The 25134-nt window shown below is 39.9% G+C and overlaps 1 protein-coding gene across 1 annotated transcript in view; it reads right to left on the bottom strand.

Annotated features, from left to right (window-relative positions):
* The window catches only part of SMARCA2 (SWI/SNF related, matrix associated, actin dependent regulator of chromatin, subfamily a, member 2), a 165365-nt gene that overhangs the window by 58020 nt on the left and 82211 nt on the right, over positions 1-25134 (bottom strand). Inside the window, exons 20-26 of the mRNA XM_012652873.1 lie at positions 24469-24555; positions 21366-21412; positions 18801-18967; positions 13896-14059; positions 8415-8642; positions 4951-5028; positions 86-304 (exon numbers count right to left, since the gene is read on the bottom strand). Coding sequence (XP_012508327.1) covers positions 86-304; positions 4951-5028; positions 8415-8642; positions 13896-14059; positions 18801-18967; positions 21366-21412; positions 24469-24555 — 990 coding nt within the window. The remainder of the gene's footprint in view (positions 1-85; positions 305-4950; positions 5029-8414; positions 8643-13895; positions 14060-18800; positions 18968-21365; positions 21413-24468; positions 24556-25134) is intronic.

The raw sequence follows: 25134 nt of genomic DNA, 5'->3' as shown, positions 1-25134 counted from the left end.
CCCTCAGAGAATTCCAGCTCTAGGTTTCTCCAAGCCAACAAAAACACTCTACCCAACACGGGCATGTCAGAAAAGCCACACTTACCCTTAGCCACTGCTTTTCTGTGAGGGCATCGCTGTAGTCCACATCCCGGCGCTGGCGAGACCCCCTCCCAAATATCTTCTCCTCCTCTTCTTCACAGGTCAGTCTTTCTACTTCCGCGTCATCCTTAATAATCCAGGACGGCAGCTCATCTTCTTCCATCAAGCGGGGCTTGCGCTTTGGATTCCGGGCATCTTCCCTCCGCCGGTCCATGTCCATACGCTGGAGAGATTGACAACAGTGTCACCAAGGGGAAAGGGGTTCCTGTGTGGAATAGCGTTTGCAGTATCTGCAACTTTCCCAAGTTGTCCCCTACGGCCACAGGGTCCCTTTCAGCCTCCCTCATCCTGGTTGAGTTATTCTAGCTCATCCCGAAAGTACAGTGTCTGGGGAGAGATTCCATAAAGCCAAATGCCTTCCCTTCCTCTGCATCCACCTTTTGAAATTTATTTGTACATTTAAAAAAAAAAATACTCTTTAAGAATTCTTTTTCTTAATTTGTGTGTGTGCAAAGCTTCCCCTTAAGTAACAGTGGGAAAATTGGGAATGCATTTCAAAAATATGAGCTTTGGCTATATAATTTGTTGCTTCTCTGGAAGAAATATATTCTTTGAGCATATACAAGAAAATGCTCATTAAGAAAATGAACTTTTATTCAATAGGGCTCATGCTTTTAATGAGATAATTAAATAAAAAAACCACAGTGACCCAAGCGACAGAATAGCCACCTGTGGTTGGACATGTGGAAAGAAGATAAATGGCTTGATTAGTAAGTCAGCCACAGATGTACTAAATTTTCAATCCATCGTGGGCGCTGTGAGAGGAATGCTCCTCAATTCTCTACCTTTTAAAAGTTGAGCTTTTATGAAAATATTACACCTCAGAGAGACAGAGCTCAGAGGTAATCTCACCTCAACGGATCAGGTTGTAAGTGCCATGGCTCCCTTCCATAGCCTTCAAAGTGCCCACGTCCTGCTCTCTTTTTAAAAATTCAGTTCACTTGTAAGTAACTAAGTGCCACATATTTGGCTTTAATCAATAACTAAACACTCTTATAGATTAAAAAAGAGTAAATAAAACTGCCACTGAATTTCTATACACATTAATTATATAATATAACTAGCTAGATGTATTATTTCCACAATCAAATAGACCATTAATCATTACATTATTTACCTTCTCCCTCTTCCTTCGGTTCTACCGTACTGAAACAGTTCGATATAATTTTTTCTTAAAAGCTAAGACTGATAAACTGTAAATGAAATATCTACTACTCAGACCCAAATATGACCTCTAGAACCGATTTAAAACTCAGAGCTCAGAGCCCCTTACACTATGCTTCTTCAACACTTTTGGAAATCATTATGTTCCCAGAATCGGGTAGGCTTGGGGCATGGCAAAGTCCCATTGGTAGATAAATGTGGCCATCCTGCTCTGTCATGTGCTATAGTTAGCTCACGACACTCTGCTTCCATCCTGCCTTCTAATGCTTTGGTATCGGAAATGGGATCCACCAAACTCTCATAATTAGCACACAGAGGATGCCTTGTTTATAAGAGGATCTAAAGAGAGGCTTCATGAGGCAACCTCCTAATAGTTATTAGATAGCTAATAAGAAAAAACATTTTTTTGTTAATGTCCTACACTGAATGACAAAATATTGCCACTTCAGTTTTTGGTTATGCTACTACTGTTTCCTATCCCAAAGCCTGTAAAACAGCCGTGCATTTATCCACAATTGTGAAAATAAATCTTTTCTGATATAAAAGCATATTATACACTTGCTTTCTCTTTTAGGAAAGGTAGATGCAATTAAATAAGTTAAGCTTAAAGTCTTAATGAATTCATCTCTCACTAGAGATTTCTATCTGCAGAATACCAATACAGAATCTTAAATCACCATTTCAAGAAAAAGTCTAACTTACTATTAGATACTATTATACGTAAACACGTTTGTCTTGAGACCTGATTATAAACTTTATACTTACAAGTAAAATTATTTTTAAAATAATTTTTTAAAATTTTAGAATAATTTTTCAACTTCTTGCCTTTCTAGAGAACATAGCATCTAAAAACTTAATGTGTGTATGTTAGTAAAATGTTTCAGAAATATATCTTGAGCTGTCAAAGATCTTTTTAGGTAAAATTCATAAGTAATCGGTATGAAAGATAACTTTTTCTGAAGTCACATTTTTAGAAGGAGAAAGCCAGACAAATGTGTAAAATAAAGGTTTTATTTTAAAGAAACTCTCTATTTATCCTGTGTTGTTTACCACAGTGTCTATGATATAAAATCAAACAGTAAGTTTATATTCATTTTACAGAGAGAACTAATTCTCTTATAATATTAATAATAGATAAAGAGTTTAAATATTTAAAATCCAAAGATTTATCCTAGCTCACATTCTGTTCTTGTTTCTCACTAAACTTTTTAATAGGAATAGCTGGCAAGGGTTCACATTTTATTTCCTGCCCCCTGGTGGAGGTGCTAATGAACAGTGAATTGGCCGAAGGCAGACAGTGGATTTGAAGATTTTTTAAAAAGCAAACCACACTGAAAATCTGTATAATCCCCCAAACAGATACCAACCTTTAAGAAACAAGCAGAAAATTCACAAAATCAAAGTGCCTATGAAAAAAGTGTTCCCTCATCAGCCTCATTGTTAGGAGCCTGTTCTTTGGGTAGTAAAATATTCTCAAGTTAAGAGAAGGCTGTGCTCTGGCCACACATTCAAATTTTTTCTGAGGCTTTCAATTTCTGCAAATACCCAGGCCAAAAGTTAGGGAGGATAAGTACTCTTCTCCCCTTATTTCAGGGATGCTGATGGAATTCTGCATCTCTGGGCCTCTAATTTGGATCATGGCAGGCAGCTTCTCCTCTCCAGGGTCTTGAGAGTAGCTGAGGCTACGGCAGTGCTGGGTTATTGCCAATCAGCGATCATCAGCCAGGAAAGCTGAGGGTCTCTTGCCTGTGTGTTCTCCAGCAATCTACATTTTAATAAGTTCCTCAAGGAGCGAGAAGATGTCTATTTCCGACGTGTATACCTAACCTCCCTAATAGAGAATTCTGTAATCTACAAAAGTGGTGACCAACAGTAGGAGTTAAGAAATTTAGATTTTTATGAATGCCCTATGTTGACCATGCTGTTACATATTTCTTACTGCCATTTCTCTACAAAATGACTTTGCCTGGGTAGGGTGGTTCCTTTGGGGGAGTGAGCTAGAAGGGGTGGAACATAACCCAGGTTAGGAGTTTAGGAGTTACTCCTATGGCCACCTGAATTTTCCTGAGAAGGAATTAAATGTCTTTTATTGAGAATCATTATACACAATCAGTACTCCCTAGACAAAAAAAAATCACACATGAAAAACCAAAAATAACATAAGCCTCCACACAGCTGGAGCTCCACTTGCAAAGACTGTCTAGGCTGAAAAGGCAGAGATTGCAAACTCTGTGGGTCATATTTGGCCCACAGTAGTGTTTTGTTTGGCCTGCAGTGTTATATAATAATTTTTTAAAGATGAATTTAGTTGCAAACATTTTGAAATCTAGAGACTGCATATAAAAACCTAGATTTCCAGCTTCTCTTGAAAATTCGTAACTTCTGGCTACATGGGTCTCACATTTCTACCTTGCAGCTCTGTCTGCCCCCCTTAGACAAAGCATCTCCAGTACACCTACCCCTGTCCACTTGCCTCATTCAGTTACTTATCTGAGACCAGAAGGCGTTCAAATTTGGGACCTCCAATTATAGGGCTCTGCAGCATTTGACCACCAAAGTTATGGTTTTTGTTTATTCACTCCTTCCACCATCAGGCGAAATGTCTTTGATAAAGATCAAAGTGATTGATGGTACTGGTGGGAACGTCTTAACTTTACACATCCTGATCCATTCTGACATCGTCACAAAGCCTGCAAGTTTGCAAATATCACTGTTCATTCAGTAAATATTTATTGAGCAACTACTAAGTGCCAGGGATTGTTCTGGTCATTGGAGATACAGAGGTAAACAAGATAGCTGTAGCAAATGCCTTAAGAATGCAGCGAATATCACACTTCCGGGAGTGCCTCCTTCACTAGTCAAGGGGCTTGCAGTTGGCATCGTACATAAATCAAATTCGGGTCTCAGTAAAATTAGAGGAGGCGTGTTACAGAACCTCAAGGCTGAAACCAAGGATGTCAAATCCTCAAATGCCAAGGTTCTTTTACACCTAGTTTGTACCAGAGAAATCCAACCCGTTTTGATCTTTAAATGAAGGTGATACCTTTACACACACCTTGAAGGATCCTATTTGCTCAAGCAGGCTCTCTTCAACAATTAAAAGAAGCACGCCTGTGTTATTTTAGCTGTTGTTACCCACCTGTCCCCACAGGGAGCATATTTGCTTTGATCCAGTATGGAGATGGCTAGGGCATAGTTTAAACTCAAACGCCTACAGGAACCAGGCAGGTTTCCTCAATGACGCTGGCCTGGGATTAGAAACAATCTGGGAATAGAGGGGGTCTGTGGTAAGCTGTGGACCACATGGCCTGTCCAGTGGGTGCAGCTGCCACTCAGCTCTGGCCAACTGTTTCCACACACTGATGTGGGCCTGGTATTGCCCGATCTCATTTTTCAAGAGAAGCCAGAAATCAGGATTCTTTTTATGTTGGCAACGAATGGGATATTTAAAAAAAAATCTCTGCGTGGGCCAAACAAAATATGTCTGCAGGCTAAATCCAGCCAGTTTGCAGCCTCTAAACTGGAGGAAAGGCACGGGCTTCCCAAAGCAAGTTCTGCCAGGGCACACAGGCTCCAAGCATCTCGGTTAACAGAAAGAGGGGCAGAGGAAGAAGGGATTTGTTTTCATGATATTTTCTGTATTACCATAAAAAGATCAAATTCTTCTTCTCGTCGAGCAATCATTTGGTTCAGAGTCTCATCGTCCGGTACTTCATCTTCTTCCTGGGGTTAAAAACAGTGATTCAACAGGCTTTAGGGGAGAGGCCAGACAGCTGGGGCATGGTACAGACAAGTAAGGCTACTCGGTCCTCCAGACCAGAGGGGTCCCATTTCTCAAGCCAGAAAAAAAAATGGGGAAGGGTTGCTGGGTTATTTTGCAAGCTTTTCAAATGATCTTCCCAGAGCAAAATCTGTTCAGGAAGGAAACGTGGTTCATTAAAAGAAATACTGGTTCTCCTGGGTGTGTATCTTGATTCTGTTACTTTTAAAATAGGTTACTTAATATCTCCCCACCTCAATGACTTCATCTGTCAAAAGGGTGTGACATCTACTTCACAGAAGGATGCAAGATTTAAATAAGGAAAACCACATGAGAAAATGAAATTCATTCTTTCAATTTCATTTACCTTAACCCAAATAAGGTAAAAAGCCTTACAAAAAACATGAGAATGTGAAACCCTGTGACTAGGCACAGAGTAAGACAATAAAAACCATATATATGTGCCAAATACATAGCCTTTAAGATATGGTTAATCAATGTATTCCTGTGGGTATTATTATTGCTAATGGTTAGAGCTGTAGCTGGGACAAAAGGTATCAATAACAGAAAATAATTTAAATAAAATAGAGAAAGCAATTACATAAGGGCTAAAATTTTAATTTTATATTATGTTAAATGAAGGCACATTATCTCTCTGCTAATTCCTCAGAAATAATCAGTTCAAGTTGTTCAGAAATGTTATACTATGACTTCTACACTTTTAAAAAATGATTCTAAAAGTGGGGCATATACTACAGGACTTATCTTTCAAAATTATTTTTATCATATGCTGAGTGGGCTTGTTAAAAATCAAATGGGGAATTTCAGTGTATCAGCCGAGGGAAGAAAGAGGAAAACACAGAACTTCAAACATCCAATTTCACAAATCATATGTTCAAAATGATGCAACTTGTTTTAGAAAAAGAGTATGAGTGTACTTACTAGCAGCTTAAATGAGATGACTGTGTCAGTTCCCAAGATAATGTCTTTCATGCTGTAGGAACTTAATAAGTGTCAGAAATGAATGTAATCCAATAAAGTAGAAAATCTATGATTCAAGATAATAATTACTTCTGAAAAACCTTCTATTCTAGTTTACTTCCAGATTGATTAAAGTCAATTTGTCTAAATATTACATTTCATCTGACAAGGACACAGACTAGTTGGAAGTGGGCTTAGACATCATGGTACAAACCATGTGATTAACGCATACTTTGGTGAACAGATGTCCTGTTCTGCCCTTCCTCTTCCTAGAACGTATGTTACCCTCTCATCACCTATACAATGGAGGTCTTCGACATCTCCAGGCCAAAGATGAAAAGATTATCCCAAGAAGCCTGCCCACGGTGACCAGACCTTCATGGAGAACCAAATGGCTGGGAAGTGCATGATAAATCTTGCTGGCTTCTTTGTGCCCCAGCACTTGATGGCGTGTCAACCAAGGTGACGGTGGCCTATGCTGCCTTGGATATTCAAGACTGGAGCCCTTGATTGCAATCTCTCAGCGTCCCCCAAGACAGGCCACCCAGAAAATGACAATGTTTGTGTGACCCACTGGTGGCCCAGGAGGGACGTGGAGCCTCAGCAAGGATGCTCACAGCTAGCAGCATTTGGCAGGTGATTCCACTCTAGGCCCCACCTAGAGGCGCTCTCCTCTGGCTTTGGAGAGATCTCTTTACAGCCTAGGAGGGCAGGCCACCTTGCACCCCTTCTAAACCAGGTCAGGTACTAACGTCACATGGCCTACATAAAACAAATGAGCAAAAATGTTGAGGAGACTACAGGCTAAAAATCAGCTGTGTCCACATCTGCTTTGTGACAGTAAATGTCCTTCACCATATCGGGTTTTTTGTTTGAAATGTCCAAGTGTGTAAACAACAACAAAAAAATCACCTGATGATTTAAGTCTATATCTGCATCAGATATTCAATTTCGAGAATCAGAAATGGTGAATTATTTGAGATGAAAATTTTTCAAATGTGTGTAGATGTGTGAGTGTGCATAGGCAGTTTTCATCAATTTCATGAAACTCAATGGATAACTAATCAAATATGTAAGACCGTCAAATTAGGAAGCATAATACGGAAGTGCTCTTCAGTTTGCAAAAGGGTTCATTTCAGGATTCCTTTAAATATCAAGCTTTACTTCACATTTAAATTCATTTCAGGAAAAAAAAGTGCAGACGCTCCTCGACTTAACGATGGTTGCACTTGTGATTTTTCGACTTTCCGATGGTGTGAGAGGGTTATGCGTTCAGTACACTCCTCGACTTAAGATGGCGCTATGTCCTGATATTTTTGACTTAACAATGGGTTTATCGGGATGTAACCCCATCATAAGTTGAGGAGTATCTGTATATAAGACCTTAAAAAGAATCTGGTTCATAATTTATAGAAGACTTCAAAAACACATATCCTATTTGAGGCAAAAATAAAAATCTATCTAATACATGTAATAAAAATAGCATTCCATATGAATATGTAAGGTAAACTCACTCTTCAATTTATAAGTATGGGTATACAAAAAATATACATTCATCCCCAGCCAGTTTTATGATAAGAACTGGTACTGGTATTTTGTAGTTTGCTAGATTATATAAATGTGTTTTAAAAATCTATTTCAAATCCATTTCAGAATGAATATTTAGTATGAAATTACTAAAACTGGCGATCTAAAAAAAATACAAATGACAACCCAAAGTTCCCCTAAAATAAACATAATCAATGCACTCCTTCTACAATCTGGGCGAATAAAGACTGCTGAACCAGTATTTTTCTCAGCCTCTGGGCGGCTCTCAAAGAACCATTTGTAGTAGAGGTTAAGATCATGCTTTTCCAAGTGCACGTACAGCTGAATGAGCTAAAGACAGCTGTGAGGGCTTGTCCTACGGAGGTGTTGGAGGTGTTGAAGTGCTGTGATCCCTGATCAAAAGGCAACAGACACAGAGGGCTCTGGGCAAGGCGAGGAAGAAAAGGCGAGGAGGGCCCCTTCCAGCTTTGTCTCGTCTCATCCAGCTGAACTCGTCCCTGCAAGCGTCCTCCCTGCAGTTCCGCGTCTGCCCCCCAGAAGGCAGCATTGACAGCACAATAAGGCAGCTGGCTGTACCTCCCCGGGAAAAGGGAGCACCCGCAGGCCAAGCCTTGAGGTCCCTCAGGCAGTACCTTTTAAGACACTCCTTTGGATAAATTTCAGAGGCTTTCTGTGCTTGGGATCTAAAACAGCTGCTAATTTATTCATTTTAATTAACGCCAGCCCAGGAAGTTCTTTAAGAACAAAGGGGTTATTCTTACTCCTTTAGAGACAAAAGGTCACTGTTTGATTTCATAAACTTGGGGCTTTCTGTTAATACCTCATTTTCCTCTTCGTGCTCCAATATGGCCTGCAGGAATGCCCTCCGCTCGTGGCTTGAAGACTTTTGGTCAAACATGCCCGCCTGGATCACTTTCTGATCCACGTTCAGCTTGTATTTTGCAGCCGCGAGGATCTTTTCCTCCACACTGTTCACAGTGCACAGCCTCAGCACCCGGACCTCGTTCTGCTGCCCGATGCGGTGAGCTCGGTCTTGGGCCTGCAGATCCTGTTCGGGGGAACAACATGCTTTGAGGACTGAGATGCCCGGCGTGGCCGCCCAAACCAGCCCCTACCCAAGAGAGAAATACGGGAGGGTTATGCATTTTGCCTTCACCAAGGTAAGATTCTGCTTACATTTTAAAAACATGCAAGCTACCTTCTTTAGAAAAAATTCAAGGCCATTTTTAGCTGAGGAAACATAAGTTTAAATTAACCAAGCCAACCTATATACATCTCAGGTTTTGAAATCAAGATCTCAAAATGTTTTCTCGTCTTAGGTTTGCCATCAGAATTAGTCCCTAACTAAAACGAAAAACAAGACTAAGGTCAGAATTATGACTTAGATTATTACCTACAGCTAACCTTAAGTTGCAAGAAACACCTTCCCTTTGGTATGATGTGTTAAAGATGATTTTTAAAACATCGTTGAATTGTACATACATAATATACATAGTGATTGCATAGCTAGCCAATTTCCTGGGTCCTATCCCTATCAAAGATTCAGTTTTTAGTTTGGAAAATCAAAAGGATTGACAGTGGAGTAGTAAACTGGCAAACTTTTCAGGATAGAAATTTGTCACTAAAAAGTGTTAAAATTGGGTATGTCTCTGATTCAGAAATTTCAGTTCTGAAAATTTATCCCAAAGAAATAATCATGGATATGCACAAAGATATTTAGAAATAAAGATGTACTTTCTCAGTGTTACTTATTAATATTTATAATGGTTTTTTCAATAAAAGAAATCAACATTCAACAAAACACTCATTTGGATAACTTTCAGAGGCTTTTAGATTGGTTAAAGAAATTATAGTATTCCACTGTATGTACCAACATAGTATCATAACAATTATAATGTAGAAGATTTAATGACATAAAGCCACAGTAAGTGAAAACAACATGTTAAAAATGAGCAGCCAGCTGTCTCTGTAACGGGCCCAGTAGTCAATATTCTAGGCTGTCTGGCCTAGCAGAGAAAATTGAGCAACTGTTATTGCCAAAGGCTAATAATTTTTCCCCCTACTTTAAATTTATACCTAAAAATGTGAAAACCTTTCTTCACTGACAGGTAGTTAAAAATGAGATTGTCTAAAAGGCAGGGAGGACAAACGCCAATATCCCAACAATGTTTATATCTCCAGGTAATAAGATTACAAGTATTAATTTTCTTCCTTTTGCTTTTTTCCACTTTAGATGTTTTACTCTTATAATAAGAAAAAAAAGGCTTTAATGAAATGTTTAAATAAAAACCTTCATAAACCTATGAAGCGGAGTTACCTAATTTTACAGCTATCCAGTAAAAACTTCCTGGCATGCCACTTTTATTCACTGTGGCCCAGGCGATGGTATCTGGGCCAGTGCTAATTAGTGGTTTGCACGTGCCCCCCAGTACACTGTGTAGATTTTCAGAGCAAAGGTCTGTTGCCTGGATCCCGCCTCCCTAGCACCGTAGTTTGCGCGGAGCTGGTGCTCAGCAGCTGTAAAACCCGTCCTCTCGCCCCGACAAGTTTCCTGGTCATCCGTGTAGCAGAAGGAGGCAGCAGGCAAGTCTGCCCAGATTTGTTTTTGCTGCAGGGACCTTTAAAATTATACAACTAATTAGGCAAAAGTTTGTCCTTAGAAGATATTTGAATAAGTGAATATAAAATGTCACAGTGCTGAGCCATGGAGCACAGCTGGGGCCCATGCAAACTAGATTATTTTCTAAAGAGGAGAATGTGAGGTGGATAATTAAAATGCAAAAGGGGGGGGACCCTAAATTTCCTTTTCAAGCCCTTAGTTTGGTCATCTCTCTCATCCCCTCTTCACCAGAACTGCTATGCTGCAGTCAAGGTGACTAGCTCTGTGCCATCAACCTTTTCATCATCTCCTGGAACAGACGCAGCAAACTGTCTCTGTAACGGGCCCAACACTCAACATTCTAGGCTGTCTGGCCCAGGAGCAAAAACTGAGCAACTGTTCTTGCCAAAGGCTAATAACTTTTCCCCCTATTTTCTATTTATACCTAAAAATGTGAAAACCATTCTTCACTGACAGGTCATACAAAAACAGGTGGCAGGCCAGACTTGGCCTGTGAGTCATAGTTGGCTGACCCCTGTCCTAGAAGATATTGATAAAGCCACAAAAATGCTAAAATGCAAGTGGCAGCACAATACGATAGGTGAGGAAGCAGAGCACACGGACAATATGCAAACAGGGTAAGAAGTTCTCGAATCCTTGGGAACTTGTTGCAGTTAGTCTTGGGGCCATGCGACAGATATGCAGGGGTGCGGGGGGAAAGAGCGCACAGCCAGGATTCAAACCCAGTCGCAGACAGACACGGGTTTGCACAGTCCTGGCTGTGCGCTCATACGCGAGCTAATATTGACTGGTTTCCTTATGTGTACAGTATCTTGAGGATTGCCTAAACTAACGTGTGCAAAGTGCCTAATAATACCTGGTATAGTTGTTTAATAAAAGTTAGTTCCTGTACCTTTTATTTTTATTTATTTATTTTTTTTGAGACAGAGTCTCGCTTTGTTGCCCGGGCTAGAGTGAGTGCTGTGGCATCAGCCTAGTTCACAGCAACCTCAAACTTCTGGGCTCAAGCAATCCTTCTGCCTCAGCCTGCCGAGTAGCTGGGACTACAGGCATGTGCCACCATGCCCGGCTAATTTTTTCTGTATATATATATTTTTAGTTGTCCAGATAATTTCTTTCTATTTTTTAGTAGAGACGGGGTCTCGCTCTTGCTCAGGCTGGTCTCGAACTCCTGACCTTGAGTGATCCACCCTCCTCGGCCTCCCAGAGTGCTAGGATGACAGGCGTGAGCCACCGCACCCGGCCTCCTGTACCTTTTAAATGAAAACTCAGTACTCATCTTTATCACTCTAAGATCACTGATTTCTAAAAATGAAAAAAAGATGGCCCGAACTAATGGTCCTGTTTAAGCGACAGACGAAAAATCTGGTCAGCCCAGTGTATGGGATCTGGCGGAAGTGAAGCCACCTGTGGCAGAGAGAAGTACTTGCAGAGGTAGACCGGCCAGTTTGAGGAACTTACCGTAACATAGACCAGTGGAAATTTGGGGTCCTGGGTTTTGTTGTCAATGTTTTAGTTCAATGAAGACTTAGGCACCAGCAAGTAATCCAAATGTCCAACCGCATTGAGACCCCTGGGAGAAGAGGAATCACGTACTCCTCCCCACTAGATACCCAGCCTAGCTCAGTGCCTGCTATATAACACTCAGTAAGTATTTGTGGAAAAAGTCCTTAATTCAAAATGGTAAAAAGAAAAGCCACAGATCTCTCACATGAATATGAATTCTACCCAAACTTTAGGATGCAACATTTTGATATATTTATAAAAAAGTATAAATATTTTCTGGGTTGGGTGCAATGGCTCACGCCTATAATCCCAGTACTGTGGAAGGCCAAGGCTGGAGGATCATCGCTTGAGACCGTAAGTTCGAGACCAGCCTGGGCAACATAGTATGACCCCATCTCTACAAAAAATTTAAAAATTAACCGGGCATGGTGGTGTGCACCTGTAGTCCCAGCTACTTGGGATGCTGAGGTGGGAGGATTGCTTGAGCCCAGGAGTTCAAGGTTACCGTGAGCTATGATCGATTGTGCCATTGCACTCCAGCCCGAGTGACAGAGTGAGATCTCATCTTTAATTAATTAATTTTCTGAAGACTTGGAACTTATACACTCTGTTGGTGGCTCCCAACCCTTTTCAAGGTCAGAAAATTTCAACAGTAACTCTTCTTTAACTTACTCACCTACAGAAAATGACTGGTGAGCATATGCAGTGGTCCAGTGCTAGTGGTCACCCAAAGGTTTGGAACCACCTGTTTATTCTTTAAATCAGTGCTCCTTAACAGCAGGAGAGAACCTATGTCAGAATCTCCTGGGAGCTCTCAAAAGGAAACACCCAACCCACTGAATAAGAACTGGGGGTGGGGTGGTAGGGAATGGGAAGCAGGCATGTATATTTTTTAAAAGCTCTCTTAGCATTCTTTTTTTTTTTTTTTGGAGACAGAGTCTCACTCTGTTGCCCAGGCTGGAGTGTCATGGCATGAGCTTAGCTCACAGCAACCTCAAATTCCTGGGCTCAAGTGACCTTCCTGCCCCAGCTTCCCGAGTAGCTCGGACTACAGGCACACTCCACCACACCTGGCTAATTTTTTCTGTTAATTTTTTCTATTTTTAGTAGAGGCAAGTCTCACTCTTGCTTAGGCTGCTCTCAAACTTCTGAGCTCAAGAGATCCTCCTGCCTCAGCCTCCCAGAGTGCTAGGATTACAGGCATGCACCACCGTGCCTAGCCACTCTCTTAGAATGCTAATGTAGCCCTGAACTGTACTTCCTGCCGGAAATGACTGCTATAAGCCTTTTCCACTCAATCTTCACAACAACCCAGTGAGATAGTTAGTGGTACTGTTGAGGAAACCACGGCTCAGTGAGGAGTCTAGGTTAAGTTGATACAGAAGGCATATTCATATGTGAGCGCTGCAGTTCTCCTTTTTACTATGTTGAATTCAATGTTTGTTCTGGTATGAATCAAATGCTGGCCAGTATCATTCTACTCAATATCCTACAGGCAGGTGCGTTACCTCCCAGAGTAATTTAGGAAACCAGTGCCGTAAGAGACCGATTTGGATTGTTTTTTAAATCAACCGAAGTATTCCTTTAAAAGGATACCTCTAAACTTAACAATAAAAGAACTTACAATAATAAATGCTGGAATCATTTTTGATGATGATTTTAAACGAAACATGCAAAATAAAAGGTTAACTATCACGTATGAATTGTTTGGTCTTGGGGAAGTACCTAGGACTCAGTTTCCTTGATGGTAAAGATGTAAATAGTAGTATTAACTACCTCGCAGGGTGGCTGTGAAAACTAAACGAAACAATGCACCTGGAGAGGCTGACAGAGTAAGGATCCCATACATGTTAGTTGCTGTTCTTATTATTTCAGAACATTTTTGATCTATCCTTCACCAAATATACTTTGCTCAATGGCAATCCCAGGAGATGCAATTAAAACTAATCCGAAACTGAGTTTTTCTACCCCAAACTTGACCTCTTTAAAGGTATATATGCAGGGTATCACATCTGTGCTCTGGGGGGGGATAAGAGCCCTAAGAATTGACTCCAAAGGAGAAATGGCCCACTCATTTAGAAATCTGCTCTGTCCAGTAAATGTGAATGATGACACTGATAATCTCTTAGCTCCTGTCCAGAGGGAGGCCCGGGCACCCAAGTCGGGCATGCAGACCTGATGGGGATTCCAGTCGCTGTCGAAGATGACCACCGTGTCAGCTGCCTGAAGATTTAAGCCCAGGCCTCCAGCCCTTGTGCTCAGCAAGAAAATGAAATACTGGGACCCAGGTTCATTGAATTTCTTCAGCAAAGCAGCACGATCTTCAGACTTGGTGGTACCTGAGGGGATCAGAAAAATAAATTTGCCAATTAACTCCTGTCTGAAAATGGCACAGAACTAGACAAAAAGGCCTGCTGCCTTGAAAAATACACCCAGACTCCTCTTAGCACTGGTGAGATAATCCCCAGGGTTTTGTACTTTTGAAAAGAACTTTGAACATTTGCAATTAAAAAGAAAAAGAGAAAGCATTTAAACATTTCTGACTGGGCACCTTTGCAACTTTACAAATTTTACAATATTCTTACTCTAACTTAAAATTTAATGAAAACATTATATGGATTTATTTCTGTACGTTAACATACCAAATAATTTTTAAAGCACACACATATACCTAACATGATTCTTATAATGGCTTAAAGCAAGTTTGGCAATAGGCATTACAGTGAGGACTAATTTATGCCAAGAGAGTGGAAACAAAAGAAAAAGCTGATTTCTACAACTTTACCATTTGGATTGCTACTGGGTATGGCCTGGCTGGGAAAACCATAAAATGTGAATGGAATATTTTTATCCTTGTTAGCAAGACTTAAAGCCACAATAATCCAAAAAAAATATAAAGAGTCTCCTAGTCTGTTTCTCACCTTCACGTTCTGCTCTGTTGAGTTTAAAGGATGCTAAATTAAAACCAATCACACATAACAGCATGTTATACACCTGGGGTGGCTCACCCAGAGTCTGAGGAGGCTCCAAAATAGTGAATTAGCACAGGATACCCAACTGCAGAGTTCGGTGCTCCCTTCTGGGGCACAGTCGCATTCCAAATGAGCCCTTCGGTCACTTACTATGTAGCTGTAATGTATTTTTCTGGCCATTTTATGAAATGCATTATGGAAGGGGCAAAAAAAAAAAAAAACCCACCACTATTCCACCTGAACATATTTCAGCAGAAAAGCATAGGTGCCGAGTTTTGAAAAAGGCTTTAGGCTGTTGAGAAATGTACATGCATGTTACATGACAGTCCCTGACTGGCTGCTATACAAATATTATTTCTACATGTTCTGTTTTTTACGGATGAAAATATATGAGCAATTTACTCCAGAGGATTAAAGCATTTACGTAACTATAGCTAATGGAATCAAGTTACAATGAGGATCAGGTTCTCAAATATGGGAGGAATCTGTTTTTCACATTTAATAAAAATAACAATACCCTCCTGATGAGCGGGAAAAATCAGTTCCCTGCATATAACAAATGGGGACTAGGAACAAGGGGTTTGTGGGGCTCTCCTCATTTGATGAAGCAACGTTCTTTAGATTCAATTTACTGTCTAAGTTAGATTTTGAGTTTAGCAAACCCGTCAAATCCTGCCACAATGTATTGTCTGAATTTGGATTTGGGGGCAGGGACACTCAATGTGCTCTGTGGAGTGAAGTTTCAAACTGTGGAATTCCTTTTTTTTCTTTTTATTTTCAGAATTGGCTTTCTGAGATCAACGTGAACTATTTGTTCATGATGCTAATGGAGACACGTTCTGTTTTGCCATGAAACCTTCTCTATATATCGTCTTTCTAGCTGCAATAATTTTTTAAAAATTAGTCACATGGATGAATGGTTCACATATTTATCCTCTGCCTTAAACCAAATGAAAAGCCACAGAAACCAAAAAATATTTCTAAAATGGGGAAAGAAGGGGCTCCCAGAGATAATGGCATCTGTTTTCTGATAGCAGGGTACAAAAACTGCGCATCTATGTACTCCGCGGGTAGAAGTTCAACAGTGTTGATTAACTGAAAAATAATCAGTTAATGATCACATGTATTAAGAACTAAACTAATTATGGGATATGCCTACTGGGATGAAATAACCCTAAGTATAAAATAAAGCATTGAAAAACAAAAGAAATATCAAAATTACTTGGTCAAAAGAGTTTTCAGGTCCTATGCCAGATACTTCAAGCAAACAGACTGACCATATATCTGGAGTGTATATAAACTGTATAAATAGCTGGGAACTTGAAAAATCATAAAAACAAACAAGATGAAATCACTTTTCATGCAAGGCTATGGCATTTCTTATTAGAAGGTTCAGATCTGCTGAATTACCAATTCCATTAGTCAAAGATTCCCAAGTCAAGATCTTTGCCGATCATTAGCTATCTTTTTAATATTGCTCAGGGAGATTTAAACTACCATGTAAGAGTTTGTCCAAAGGCAAATGTTCCTTGCAGGTGGCAGAGGATTTAATGTGCTCAGTGCTAGCATCAGTTTCATGGACTTCTAGACTTTGATGTAGAACATAACCAAGTGTAGGAATACAATTAATAGCGGGGCAATTGTGTTGAAAATTACAGAATTTGCCAGAAGGAACACACCGCCAGTCTTTCACGATTACTAACTTTAACTTCGTTTCTGCTGCTTTTGGAAAATTTTGTCTTCTGGGATAAAACTTCACCACTTGCTCTCACTCAAAAATCATTTCCAGTGAAGATAAAAACTATAATGGAATATTAGTTAAATCTATTCATGTAACCATAATCTCTGCAGAAAAAAATATGCTTAGCTTTCATCAAGTGACTTTTTTTTTCCTGAAGTCAAAATCTGAGACATCAAATTCAGCAATGAAAATGTGAAGTCATTTTAACACTTGAGTGATGGAGGTGGAGGGAGGGTGGTGCAGTTGGAAGTGTGTGTGCTAATTTATCGATGTGTACATTGATTGTTGGTCCATCAATTCTGTCCACCCCCAAAATGAATGGCTGCTGTTTCTTATGCAAAGAAAGCCGGACAGCCTTCTTCTCAGTTCCATCTGTAGCATTTTATGGAACTTGCTTGTCTCCTTCAACCTAATGGTAAGAGCTCTGAGAGTAGGAACAGTGAGTGGTTGATTCCTCTTGTATCTCTAGTGCCTGGTCATTTTCAATGAATCAATTTAAAAAATTTTAACTAAGTTCAAAATCATTCATAAAATGCCATAGCTAGAAAAGCAGGCTGTATTTCCAGAGATGGGGTATATCTCGCTGGATCTGCTAAAACTGAGCTAATTTGGAATCAGAGAGATCCAAGTTAGAACCTGGTTTCACCATTTACCTTTGTTTTCTCATCTGTTAACTGGGGATCATAAAAGCACGTTGGGAGACAGGGATAACAGTATCTTATTTGTTGAGAAAATTAAGTTAATAATGCTCAGGAAATGCCTTGCCTAGCATTCCACATGGAGTAGGTGCTCCATAAATGTTAGCTATTATGACTATTATGATAGCTGTTATGACTATTATTATTAATAACAATAAGAAGAGCAACCAATAGACTATTAAAGAGGATCTCTCAGGCTGGCAAGAAAACATTAGAGTGATTTGTTTCAAGGAAATCACTTCTTACCAGTTTTATAGATTCAAACATTTCAATGCAGCAGTCCTGGGAGAGCTGAGCTTCAAAAGGAAGTGCCACAAAGTAACAAACAATGGTTATATGTAGGACACCTGTGGGGGCTGTAAATCCAGGGGAAAATAAAGCAGAGATGCCCCTCACCTGAGCAGCAGGTAAAGCAGGGTTTATCTTTTGAAAGAAGCCTGCTGAACTTTCCCCTCCCAGGGAGGGAGGGATCCAATCAAAGGAGAAGAGACAAAAGAGGAGATTTGCCAAAAGAGACAGACTGGGGATAATATGGCTGTATCTATGAATTTAAAATGAACATTTACTTAGCCATTCATTGGCTTTCAGTGACTTTGGAAAGGAGAGGTAGAATGATTTTAAATCATCAAATTTGTCAGAGGGTATAATTAATTTAAAACTTAATAATACCCTAAGAGGCAGACCATAAAGTGAATTCACCTAAAAACTCAAGTAAGAGAATGTACAGCAAGCTTTGCTATATATCCAATTATATCAAGGGCATAAGAGAGACAACATGTTGGACTGAAAATAAAACAAAGTCTTTTAATGGAACATAAACTTTAAATATCCCACTTAGCAATAATATTAATACTGCATTAGATAAAAACTGGTATTAGTAGTGGTCTACACTGTTGTACCCAGGGATTAAAACAGCATCCTGGCTATAAATTAGCTCCTTTTCCTACTTTCCACCCTTTGATATCTGCTGCCATAGTAGAAAAACTTTGATATCCTCAATCTCTAATACATTATCCAAATCATAAATTTAGGGGGTATCCCTAAAATCACATTTTCTTCCATTCATATTTTCTTACTAATTTTTAAGACATAGTGTTTAAATTTCACTCTTAAAATCAGGCAAATATTTTATATAGTTTGCAAAATCCAGGAAACAATGAAATCAAATCTCTTGACAATATAATGTTTTAGGCATGTCCTAAATAATTTTCTATTTAGAAACAGAGAAAGGCAATGATAATTAATTGATAATTAAATATGATAATTAAATATAGTCTTAAATGAACGATTAAATTGTTAGTGAAGAAAAAGTGACATAGCCTTTATTCCCCTAAAATATTCCTTATCAGAAAGTTAAAGGCTGGTCAACATATTCTATCTGGTGCATAGGTAACAATCAATCCTGAGATCTAGAAGAATTTTAACATTTTGGTTGCTCATAGGTGACTCTAAATTCATTTGAGTTGGTTTGTACGTGGGATATACAGCTGTGCGAATGATGTCAGCTTATTTGAAGCTCGAGGATGTAAAAACTTCTATCTAGAAAACCTGTGCCCCAGCCTGCTAGTCAGTTCTTCAATTTTAACCCTCCTTTTTGGCTGAGATTGGATCCAAGTGTCCACCACCCCTTCATTTGCAGGCCTCTGAGCCTAGTACCTTCTGCACTTACCGTCAAGGCGCAGGTAAAGGAAGTTCCGAAAAGCAAAGTAATCCTCCATGATGGTCATGAGAGACGTCATCTGGCAGAAAAGCAGCACGCGGTGATTAGTAGCTCTCAGTTTTGGCAGAATACGATCAAGTAGCTCAAACTTTCCTGAGGCCCGATACAGCTCGGCCCTGAACCCAAAAATGCAAAACAAGAAGACAGTATTACTGCTGTCTTCTTGAAGGATCCAGTACCACTTTGCTTTCATATAGGGTCTTATAAATAGTAAACGTTCAGTAAGTAACTGTGGAATGAATATCAACTCCAAAGCAGTGAGAGTATTTAGCAGAAAAAGAATATATAATGTATTCAGGTAAAACCCATAAAGAGTGCATTGTATACGCTAGGTATGAGGACACATTCTAGAAAGGAAAGGAAACAGCTTCATGTTCCTAATACTTTCACCGACTCTCTCTCTCTCTCTCTCTCTCTCTCTCACACACACACACACACACACACACACACATACGTGTGTCATATTTCTTTAAGTTCCTCCTTAAGTATATAAAATTATTAATTTAGGGCACTTAAGATACATTTAAATATTTATTGAATGTACTATGTACCAAGCACAATGCCAGGCGTGTGTATAATGATAAGCAAAATAGAGTCTCTGCCTCCAAAATGGGTAATTGCGGTAATTACAAATTGTGATAAGTACTATAAAGAAAAATAGCAAGGTGCAATGAGAGAATTCACAGCCACATGTGATACCCTCTCTAGATTAGAGCAGAGCAAACTTCGGCCCTTGCCTGTGGCCTGTTTTTATAAATAAAGTTTTATTGGAACACAGCCATGCTCATCTCTGTTTTGTGTGGCTGCTTTTAAGCTACAGGAGCAGAGGCGAACAGGTGTGGCGGAGACGTTATGGCCCACAAAGCTGAAAATATTTACAATCTGGCCCTTTACAGAAAAAGTTTGCCAACCACTGGTTTAGAGTGTCAGAGGAGACCTCCCTGAAAGATAGCATTTTAGCTAAAACCTGAAATAATAAGTGAAAAGATGTCCAAGTGAAGAATGGGGGCTGTGGGGGTGGACAGGAGGAGATTCCAGGGAGAGGAAAGAGCATGTGCAAAGGCCCTGAGGAGGAAAGGAGCCTGGAGAGTCTGAGAAACTGAAAAAAGAAAAAAAAACAGTGTGGCTTAAACACAAGTGAAGTGAGAATACGGGGACACAAGCACAGAGAGGCGGAGGGTGGGCGTGGGCGCAGGTACTGCAGGGCTCTATTAACTACACTGAGTGGTTTATTTTCAGCGTAGTGGAAAGCCATTGATGGCTTTAAAGCAGGGGAGTGACAAGATCTGGCAAATCTTTTTACATGATCACCATGGACCTTGAGTGAGAATGGACTGGGAGGGGACAAGGGTCCTGGCTGCTTGTAGCAGTGAAAATATGACGGGAGCATGAGATGGAGAGGATGCCGTGATACAAAGAAAGGCTGAGGCAGGGCCTTTTTCTTCTGCAATTAATTCTCCACTTTGTTTTTTTATCAAGAGAGCTATGTTAGATCGTTGAAACCTAACTTTAGGGTGGATATTGTTTGGAAAACTTGCCAGTATACATGCAGTCTATAACACTGAAATGCATCATTGGGTAGTTGATTTTATGACACAGAATATGTTATTTCTAATAGATCTCTTTTCAAAAGGAGATCTTCCTGATGGCCATCCCCTGCTCTGAAAACTTTCCTCCAAATACCCTCTGTAGCCATGTTCTCATCATGCAACCCTGGCCAGGCTGATAGGAGCAGGAATGACCACGGGATCCAGAGGAAAGAGAGGTTAGGAGAGGCAGGGAGAACTTAGTGGCATTGCCTCTGGATGGGTTTCAGTTCCTGGTTCTTAGCCCAGTGACACTGTCTGTCCTTGGGATCCAAGAATGACACCTATATCCTCATAATACATTTTTCCCGGTGCAAAATAAGCAAAACAGAGACTTTCAGCTAATGCATGGCATGATTCTCTTCAATATCCATTGCTAATGAAAAACATTTCTTATATAACCATACTCCAACGATTTACTGTAAAATTGGACACATTTATAGCAGATGAGACATTTCCTATCATGCACATTCATGTTAGATATCAATGTAAAAGTTAATAAGACAAATTCTTTTCAAGCCCAAGCTACAATTTTGGTTATAAGTAACAACCTTTGGAGCTTCAACAACATTTTTAGAGCACGAGGATACCATTAAGTCTATTAAATGAGATCTATGTCCTTTGAATAGCCACTTGCTCAAGGCAAGTAGTGATTTATGCCAGTAAAATAAAAGAGAATGCTGATAACATTTTGCTTAGCAACTTCTGTATCTCTGCTGAGGAGCAAGGAGGGTTGAGAAGGCTGGAAGTATGTATCTGCAATATCGGAAACACTGTAGAGAAAAGGTGTTTAACGCCACGGCACTCTACCCAGGGCAACAGAGTGAGACTCTGTCTCAAAAAAAAAAAAAAAAAAAAAAAAGAGAAAAAGTGTTTAGGTAGGATCAACAACGTCATTTTTTTGAAGAAAAAACATTTTAAAATTTACCCATTGATGACTCCATTTGAATAGCCCAGGTGTTCAGCAAAGGATTCCTTTAATAGAGAGAGAAGAAAGTGATTTTTTAAAAAATGTAATTATTAACTTAATGATTATTCTTTTAGTGAAGTCATCCTATCTATTTCTAGAGTATAGTTGAAACAAACAAAATAGTTAAGGAATAAGCAAATACTCATTATAGGATGAATCAGAAACTCAGTGTTTTGAGTTCATACTTTTATTCCAACAGAAACATATCCTGTGAGCTTCTTCAAGTCTCTAGACTCTCATACTCAGATGATACGGTTAGTTTACTCATCAAACAACGTCTGAGCATCCACTGGCCCAGGGCAGAGTCTGTAGCTGTTTCTGGGCATCCATCGTCAAGGAGTAAGTACCTGCAAGGAGCTCAGAGTCTAGACCCGAGGAAGAGCTCAATACAAGCAAATCAGGATTAATATGGAAACACAAATATATGTATGGCAGAAACATTTAGCGATAAAAATAATGTGATTATATAATATGTTGTAATTCTTAGTTTGGTGAAATCCTAACATTCCTTCCATACTGTGTTTTTCTCTATTACAAATAAGGCCCTAAATGTCTAGCACCCCTCAGGTGTCCTGCTTCTACTTTTAGAAAACAGAATTTATTCACATAATTCCCTCCTTGCTGACTCAGAGGAAGAAACAGATGACTGTTCTGCACGTGATTTCTCCATTCCGACTTTATGGGAACCGAGACCATCCTGGGGATGGAAAACAAGTCACACCTTCACGTCAGCCACCGGCTGTCTCCCTTTTCTGCTCTCCGTCCTCCCCTGATCCCTGCAGCTCCTCCTCCAAGGGGACTGGCTCTTTCCCTTTGGTTTGACAGTGACTCTCAAATATGCTCATCATGTATGGCAGGCTCCAGCCTCTCAGGGTGCTGCCCTGCGGCAAAATTAACACTGACGAACAAAGGCCAAAAACAGGACTCCAACTCCTAGAACCACACCTGTGCTCATTGGGTTCCATCCCTGTCTCCAAGCAGGGTCGTAAAATCCAGAGATGGTCAGTGTCAGCGGATGGTGATAAGATTACATGTCAGCATCATTTTAAAAATACAGTTTTCATTTCAGTTTAAAGATCCCCAGGGAGGCAGTGAGACCGATGTGAGACTGAGCTTCTGGTGTGATTTAGGATGAACAAAGGCGTGTGGCAAACAAAACACGACAAAGGCAAATGTGCACCCCGTCTCTCACTCATAATTGTCAATAGATTCACCAATAACTGTGGATTTCTTTTTTCCAGGAATAGACTCCTGAAAGATTTTTTATGTTAAAAAAAAATTGCAAATCGAAGTCTGCCTTTCTACTGACTGCTACCTAAAGTGTAAATACGCAGGCATTGGAGGGCATGTTCCTTAAACTTAGCTTCTTCTGCCATGCCGCTCCACCCTTCCCTGCACCCCAGACAGCAGCTGGAAGACAGATGGCATCATCTCCCTTCCTCCCGACATGGCCCAGCAGGTGTCCAAGAGTAATTTTTTATGATAACCAAAATGAAATAAGATTGACACTTAACATCCATAATTTCTAAGTCCCCAAAGCCTTCTATAGACCGGAGTCTGTAAAAGGAAAAATGGGATGGTGAGTGACAGGCGAGTCCGACACCACCCCAGTCATTTTCGTCATTAAATCTTTGTTCCCGTCCCGTCCCAACCCAACAAACACCCACCGCTAAATCATTGATACCTTACATCTATTTAACACACTATCAGTTTATAAGATGCTTCATGTTATCGTTTAAAAGTTGATCCTCCTGCAAGTCTTACAATCTGTTACTACCCTGGATTACAAATCAAGCAAACCACAGCGTGGATATTCTGAGTGACTGACCCCGTTCCCAGTGAAAGTGGCCTGCGACATGAACTCATTATTGCCCACTGGATTCTCCTTCGACTGCATATCAGATAACTCTGACTTGCTGGGGAGATTTTTTTTTTTTAGGTGTTGTTTTAAGATGACTGTTGTCATTTTACTTAGATCTATAGATACTCCCCCCTACGTCTATAAAAACTCTCCCTTGTGTCTGTGGATACCTCCCCCGTGGACTTGAAGGCAAAAGCAGGGTCTTCCTAATTCCCCAGCACAGTTGGGACAGGACTCTAGTATAGGGAAAGCGTGTGTAATAAATACTCTGACCCAACAAGTGCAACTGCCAAATAAAAGCAAGGAAAAAAAAACACTATTTGAGGTCAAGAATATTTCAACTCAATTTTTATACTGTGATTAGGTCTTAATTTTCCAGAAGTTTCTATTTATATTTTTAAATAAATTGGTGCAGACACTGGAGCCCTGCAGTGATTTTCTCTCCATTTCCTGTTCATTCTGCAGTAGAAAGCAGGCACTACACTGGCAAATAATCGCCACCAGGACCATTTGTCTTAGCAGCAACACTGAAAAATGGAGACCGCAATTGTGGCTTCTTTTCATTCCTGCTCAAGTCAATTGCTCCTACTGGGGTGAAACACTGTCAATTTAGGAAACTTATTCACATGTAGTGAGCAGGGCAGAAAATGTCTTCTTTCCTTAAAATAGCTTTCTAGAGACCCAAGCATCAGGATAAAAGTATAAATTTACATTGCCACAGTATAAACAAGAAAGGAAAAATATAAATCAAAGTAACAGACTAGAGCCAGTATCTTTTACATAGAAAATATCGAAAAAAACTTTGTCATTAACAGTTATAAATATATTATTTTGATATTGTTCACAGCATCCTTCAGAGGCAGCTTGATGTATTTATCACTATCTTCAGTTTCAGAGCTCCTACCATAACAAGGTAATTCACAGTCCTTATCCCAACCTACATAACAAGCCATTGCTTACAACATTTTCTCACTACTTGAAACTCTGTTATAAAATTCTAGATGTTCACGTGCTTGGTACCAATGAGAATCCACGACCAGAAAATTTATGTTTGTTAATTCTGCTTGTTGAGCTATCAGATCACTCAGTTTCAGCCTCCACAGACACGTTTTAAACCTATTTTGGTTTTTATTTTCTGTTTTTTTAAGGGCATTCGTAAGATTAGCACAATCAGGACCAAAACACATCGCGAAGACTTACCTCGATGTGCTGAAACATATATGGGTGATTGCAGATTTTTCTCAACTGCATGATAGTGTTCATAAGCGTCTTAGCACCTCCTTTTCCCTAAGAATAAGAGAAAGGGAAAAATAGAACAAATTACTAATTTATCAGATATTTCCAATGTTTAAAAACTGGGCTTCTTATAGTAAGGACAAAATGCCACAGGTCTTCTCAGTAACACCTTGTGGTTCAAAGCTCCTGTTATTATATAAAAGTTTCTGGGTCAGATGTAACATCTTTCTTGTGATTAACTCATCCTACAAAGAAGGTGAACCTTAAGGCATTATGTCCAGCTGATGGCTTTGTGATGACTATCTACTCCCCAGGATTCTGGAAGACAGAAGTTCAGAACAGATGCCCAGGGAGTGAAACTGGATTTTAAAACCTTCTAAAATGCCACCCTAAGCTTAGGCAGAATACATTTTCTGCAGAATTGACATGAGCAGAGCTAACTATTTTGGTAATATGAACATACTCCTTCTTTCTTCCTGTCCCAATGCAGTTAAGAGCTTCAGAGATTTCCTTTGGCAGCCACAGTAGCTGCAAAAGAAGCCTGGTGATTTACTTTAACAAATCAGCATCAGCAAGGATGCTTCCTGGGAATAGTCAATGTCACAGCCATGAGAAGACATATCCCAACAC

This window comes from Propithecus coquereli, unplaced genomic scaffold (assembly GCF_000956105.1).
Source record: "Propithecus coquereli isolate 6110/MARCELLA unplaced genomic scaffold, Pcoq_1.0 Scaffold403, whole genome shotgun sequence".
Lineage (NCBI taxonomy): Eukaryota > Metazoa > Chordata > Mammalia > Primates > Indriidae > Propithecus > Propithecus coquereli.
The sequence above is the reverse complement of the archived record's forward strand: the minus strand, read 5'-3'. Positions and strand labels throughout refer to the sequence as shown.